Source organism: Anoplophora glabripennis, unplaced genomic scaffold, assembly GCF_000390285.2.
Source record: "Anoplophora glabripennis isolate ALB-LARVAE unplaced genomic scaffold, Agla_2.0 scaffold1091, whole genome shotgun sequence".
Classification (NCBI taxonomy): domain Eukaryota; kingdom Metazoa; phylum Arthropoda; class Insecta; order Coleoptera; family Cerambycidae; genus Anoplophora; species Anoplophora glabripennis.
In genome coordinates this window covers 48203-54790 of record NW_019417243.1, presented here as the reverse complement: position 1 = coordinate 54790, position 6588 = coordinate 48203, and the positions used below count along the sequence as shown (strand labels likewise).

The 6588-nt window shown below is 25.7% G+C and overlaps 1 protein-coding gene across 1 annotated transcript; it reads right to left on the bottom strand.

The window, feature by feature from the left end:
- Positions 1 to 1764: 1764 nt before the first annotated feature.
- Positions 1765 to 2705, bottom strand: LOC108915633. The gene is made up of 2 exons (XM_018721722.1): positions 2685 to 2705; positions 1765 to 2199 (listed from the first exon to the last, which is right to left on the bottom strand). The coding sequence occupies exons 1-2, from the start codon at positions 2691 to 2693 to the stop codon at positions 1765 to 1767; spliced, it is 444 nt and encodes a 147-aa protein (XP_018577238.1). The 5' UTR covers positions 2694 to 2705.
- Positions 2706 to 6588: the final 3883 nt, after the last annotated feature.

Below are 6588 nucleotides of genomic sequence, written 5' to 3'. Positions count from 1 at the left end.
CAATATTAACTATGTAACAGAGAGGTGGTGAGGACAGGTGGTCTAAAATGAATATCATGTGTCGATATGACTTTGTCTTATCTAGAAAGAACTACTGCAGCAAACATTTCATTTATTCATAATTTTTAAACAAAAAAATGTTTGGATTTCCCACTAAGGTCGGCGAGGTACGATACTAAAGAAAGTATAGGCCGTAGAGCTTCGGGAAATTTTGATTAATATAACGATCAAGAAAAATCACTGAAAATAGTTTTCAAGTTCATAGTTCGGCCGCTAGGGGGCGCAATCTAAATACCAAAACAGAGTTGAATTTTTCTCAGAATGTTTTCTATTCAGGTATATTAAATAGTACAAATATGAATAGCCGAATTCATTGCGCATAACTTTTGTTATTGACATTTTGTTCTATCTCTCGACAGAAAGGGCGAGGGAAGCCGCTAATGTCTAAAAATACATTTTTTTTAAGGATTGGCCCATAGTGTTATATCTCGTTGGAAAGGTTTTTTCATGCTTTATCTCGTGGTGAATGCATAATGTCATTTACCTCAATAGGGAAACCTATTGATGGCGTTATTTCAAAAGAATGCCGTTTTATGGATTTTTCTCGAAAATTTTAAATGCAATGCTATAGTTTTCTTTACATAAATGAATACAGCACAAAAAGTTGATGAATATAATATGTTTGAAATTTCTAACGGAAGTGTTTATTTCTCGGCGCTATTTATCCAGGTTTAGGTTGTTAACGCCGCTAACAAAAAGATATTTAAATACCAAAACAAAATGCGTTTATAAAAGAACCTACCTAAGCCCGCCCAAATGAGTGAGTCAATAACAATCTTGAAAATAATAACAAAAACAATAACAAAAGAAAAATTCAATTATCTGTTTTGGTATGTAGATTGCCCCCTAGCGGCCAAGCTACGAACTTGTAAACTATTTCCAGCGATTCTCTTGGTTGATTTATTAACCAAATTTTTTTCCCGAAGTTCTAGGGCCTATACTTTACCTAATATCGTACCTCGCCGACTTTAGTGGGACACACTGTATAAAGAAATGTTTCATCTATAAAAACATAACTCACTTCCAGAAGTCGCTTATGCGATGTTCATTTGTTTTTATAATAATAAATTTTGGAACTACAGGACCTCAAGGGACCATATAACATTTTAAGATATAAGATTTTTTCTCTAATTTTAAAATAAGAATCTATTTTCGATGAGAAAAATCTGTACTAAATGTATCACATATGAATGCAAAAGAAATTACCGTAAAAAATTGAAATAACGACAAATGTCAGTATCTAAAAAAGAAACCAAAAATATTTAATTAAAAAGTGAAATGTCATGTTTCTATGTTTGACCATACTTTCACCATGTACCTTCAGATAATTTTCATGTTTTGAAACATAATAAATGTTTTTCACTAAATTATATAAAATAAATAAACAGAATTACAAAAAATTTACTAACAATGAATGAAATGAAAATAAATTGCATTGACCTAAAGCTTACTTCTTAATATTTCATATCTAGTCCAGAGTATTATTTATATATGTTATTATAAATTTTTATGGCAAAAATGTTGATACTTATTATTATAACTGGTTAGTCTGACGTTGTGTTCTAAAATTAATGAATCTTATATATTAAATAAACAATAAACCTAACTGGGAGCTTTTCAACAAAAAAAAAAACAGAACCAAGGAAAAAGAAGAATTTATTTGTGTCGTAATTTTTGTGTTACAAATTAATTAACCATCAATATTCAAATGTATCTTATAAATTGCTGAGGGTAGTGTAATCCAAAAGTATAAGGCAATATGTAAACGACGTTATTAGATGGTAGAGGCTGCAACTGATTTTCGGGTATAGGAACTGTGTAATCTATAACCTTCACCTTTTCTTGTTTATTAATTTCAGTTTGAATTTTCTCCGACAATCTTTTCTGTATTTGGTGCTGCTGTTGAATTTGATCTTGATTGGATCCCATCTGGGCCTGAGTACTGCTGTCAATGGAAGCAATTTGGGCTGGCACTTGGTGGATCGCATGAGGTGTGTCTACAGCATCTGCACCTGGACTTTGTTGTATGCTATATGAAAAGTCTTTTCCTGACTGTTGAATATTTATCGTAGAAGAATCTGTTGGTACCACTGTTGCAGCTTGCGATAAAGCTAAGAGTGACGTGGCTACTAGAATCAACTAAAGCAACAAAACAATATTTTTTATTAATCTTTACTAAAACCATTACAAGTTATAAAACTCAGCCCCTAACTGATTGTTTTGGCTCAAGAGTTTAATGAAAAGTTTTAATTTCTTTTGGACGTAACAAAATTTTCAATAAAGTATAAATACAATATACTTAGTAGAAAGATTACTTTCACAGAAAATAATTTTGCAACATTTTTAATTTAATATTTTTGATATTAAAAATAATTCAAACGCAATGAATATTGAACTAGTTGAATGCTAATAGTATATTTATACAAGAAAATTATGTAAATTTAGTGCATACAATTATAAAATTAATTACAGGAAGTTTTTGCCGAAGTAACAACACTAACACTCATAATTATTAAAACTAAAATAAAATAGGAACGAACCACTAATGATTCCTACAGTTATTAAACTATGATTAAGTCACAAAGTAATAAAGGAAAATAATAATTAAATTGGACAAAACTTACTCCGTTCATCTTGGGCAGTCTATTTTCTCTCGCAGTTTGCTAAAAACTCACTCATATCGAGAGTCATGCTGCACTTTTATATATAAACAGCGTAAAAAATGTCGGCTGCTTAAAATGGATACCATTATTTCGAAGACATAAAAATCTCTGCAGACGTTATACATTTTTCTTGATGCTAGCCAATAGCTCCTGTTCCTTTATTATAAAAGTAAATCCAGTTGGTGCTGCATAAGTTTGCATCAAGATGTTTGAAACTCCACCAAAGTTAATACACTATATGTAGCTTACGATCTTACGATGTACGTATTAAATAAAAATAATGTTAACAAAATAACTGATTTAGATAAAACAGTTGAAGCATATAATTTTATGGTCGTGGTTTTGATTATTATTTTAACTGTCCCGTCATCAAAACTACTTTTCAACAATTTCAACAGTCATAAATAAGCGTATTACTAAATAAGTATACGAATACATATACCTATAATAAAAGTTTTAAAAAAATCCGGTGCTATACCACATATCACAAGGTTGTTGAGTTTTAAATTAATTGCTTATGGTTGGAAAAATATTCACGTAGTCAAGAAGACATAACTAATCCTTAGATACGTTTACAACTGACAGAGATTATTTATGTTTGCACGTACCGAACCAGGTATGCTGTATCAGTAATTCTTCTAAAATAAAATAGAAAAAGAATTTAAAATTATTGTTTTTAATTGTACAGTGAATTATAATGTGAAATATTCGTACATAACTTTTTAAAAGATTACGTTGTTATGTTACAAATACAACACGACAGTGTAAGATACTTTATTTTTTTTTTTGAAAGATGTATCCTTCAAAATGCAAGGATCAATTTAACTTTGGTGGAGATTATAATGCACAGAACAAGTTGCATTTTTAAGAAAAGTAGCTTAACCAGACGGCATATACTTTTAGCACCACGTAGAATGGGAGAATCGCGGTAAAAATGGGTACACAATTTTCTGAAAATGTTGGAATGTTATTTCCACAGCCTTATTCTATTTTTGACTCTAATACTTAATATAAATGAATAATATACGTATAGGCGCTTTCAAAAACTATTAACATGTTCAAAGTTTAGTAGTTGATTTATATACGTTCTTAAAACAAATATAAAATTGGTAATATTATATTTAACAACCACTTATTAATCACTATTTAATACCTACTAAGAATGGTTTTATGTTTGGTATTAGCGACATCTAGAAAAAAACGCCTTTGTATCAGAAATATTATAATCATAGGTCACTTGAAAGCGAAACTTCTTGATAAAATTTTTAAAAAGTAGTATACAATATTTTATTTTCATTACAAATATTTTCTGACATTCGTTACGCGAATCTAATAAATTTGCTTATTTACGAAAATTAATGTTTAGGTACATTGTTTTGATATTTTTTTAGAAATCCGCATCACTTCTGAATGAAATTGGTCTCTTCAATTTTATTCGTAGGATGCACCGTTTTGGAGGAAAAAAGGAAACATATTTTATTGCAAGATGTGTATTTTTAATTTCTATTGATACATTACCTATCTAGTAGGTTGCTGTCAATATTTCTAAATAAAATACAACCATCAAATTTCGAGTCAATATCTTTAAAACTCTGAAATAATAATTAATAAAAATAAATACAAAATTAAAAATTAAACACTGTATCACGGAAACGAAGCATTTTTCGACCTACTTTTATATGAACTTTTTTTCACAAAATACTTCGGCAACCCCCCTCTAAAATATTTCGCACTTATTTACAAACACCCTGTATATAATGTATTTCTCTTTTGCTCACTTTTGCGCATTTTCGTATGATATCAAAAAAAATATTGAGAAAAGTTATTACAATTAAAATTTATGTTCTTATTCCAAGTTTGAAAAACTCGAAAACTTTCAGAGTTACTTCTGAGGCAGAGAGCGATATGTCTCTCGAAACGTCAAGAATTTAAACTGTCGACGTGGCAACCAACCCGGAAATTGTTCTACCAAGCTATTTTTATATTGCCTATTTTAAATTTAAAATAAATATTTACTTATTTTTTACAATTTCTGTCTGCTTTAAGATAGTTGAAAATGTGAATATTCTTATTTTTTTACTAAATCCCTTATTTAAGCATTTCTTAAGTTCCCAAACAACTGTCAAATACAGTTTAATAAAAATTAAAAGGGCTTTGCTTAAGCAAAATTTCACATTTTGAATTTTTTTGGACGCTCTGCATGTTTTGTTATATATTTGATTACTGCCCATGGCTTTCAGAATAAGCAAAACTTTTTATCAAGAATAACTTTCTCGAAAAATCAACAATAAAAAAAATCGGGGACACATTGTATATTTAATGTTATTTTAAAAATGTAGGTATTTAACATAATCTGTATCACCTACCTTTCAGTTCTTAAACATTTCTGTTACACCCTTTATGTGATAATATCAAAGTGGCCCAAAATTTAAAAAAAACCGTTAATTATACTATCCACTACACTCTTGGGAAAAACCACGTCCAAGATAACAGTACATGCACCTCTTCGTAGTTATTTAACTTTTTTCGTTCCGATAATTATTGCATTTATTTCAAGTCGACAAATTATAAACAATGCCCATTGTTTGGATATTAATCGATTATGAAAGACGTGGACATATTCGGAAAGGATGTGATCCCTTGTGAATACTCAATCAATTTTGTCGTTACATTAATGAGAATCTTTTGACAGAGAAGACGCGCTGCTAAACGAGGCAGGGCATCGCTGTTAGAATAATTTTGTAAACTTATACTTCCTACATATTCATATCATGATCTTAACCGTAATATTGAAAGTACTTTTACTGCTTTTACAACACTTTGCGAAAGACGGACCCGCACGACGTGAAATTCGTATGTATATCACTCGCACATTAGCAAAAATTGCAGACAATGGCGTTATGCAATGGGCGAAATATAGGGTAAGTTATACAGTGTATTCAGTATGAAATAGTTTCAAATAGAAAAATAATAATAATAATAATAATAATAATAATAATAATAATAATAATAATAATAATAATAATAATAATAATAATAATAATAATAATAATAATAATAATAATAATAATAATAATAATAATAATAATAATAATAATAATAATAATAATAATAATAATAATAATAATAATAATAATAATAATAATAATAATAATAATAATAATAATAATAATAATAATAATAATAATAATAATAATAATAATAATAATAATAATAATAATAATAATAATAATAATAATAATAATAATAATAATAATAATAATAATAATAATAATAATAATAATAATAATAATAATAATAATAATAATAATAATAATAATAATAATAATAATAATAATAATAATAATAATAATAATAATAATAATAATAATAATAATAATAATAATAATAATAATAATAATAATAATAATAATAATAATAATAATAATAATAATAATAATAATAATAATAATAATAATAATAATAATAATAATAATAATAATAATAATAATAATAATAATAATAATAATAATAATAATAATAATAATAATAATAATAATAATAATAATAATAATAATAATAATAATAATAATAATAATAATAATAATAATAATAATAATAATAATAATAATAATAATAATAATAATAATAATAATAATAATAATAATAATAATAATAATAATAATAATAATAATAATAATAATAATAATAATAATAATAATAATAATAATAATAATAATAATAATAATAATAATAATAATAATAATAATAATAATAATAATAATAATAATAATAATAATAATAATAATAATAATAATAATAATAATAATAATAATAATAATAATAATAATAATAATAATAATAATAATAATAATAATAATAATAA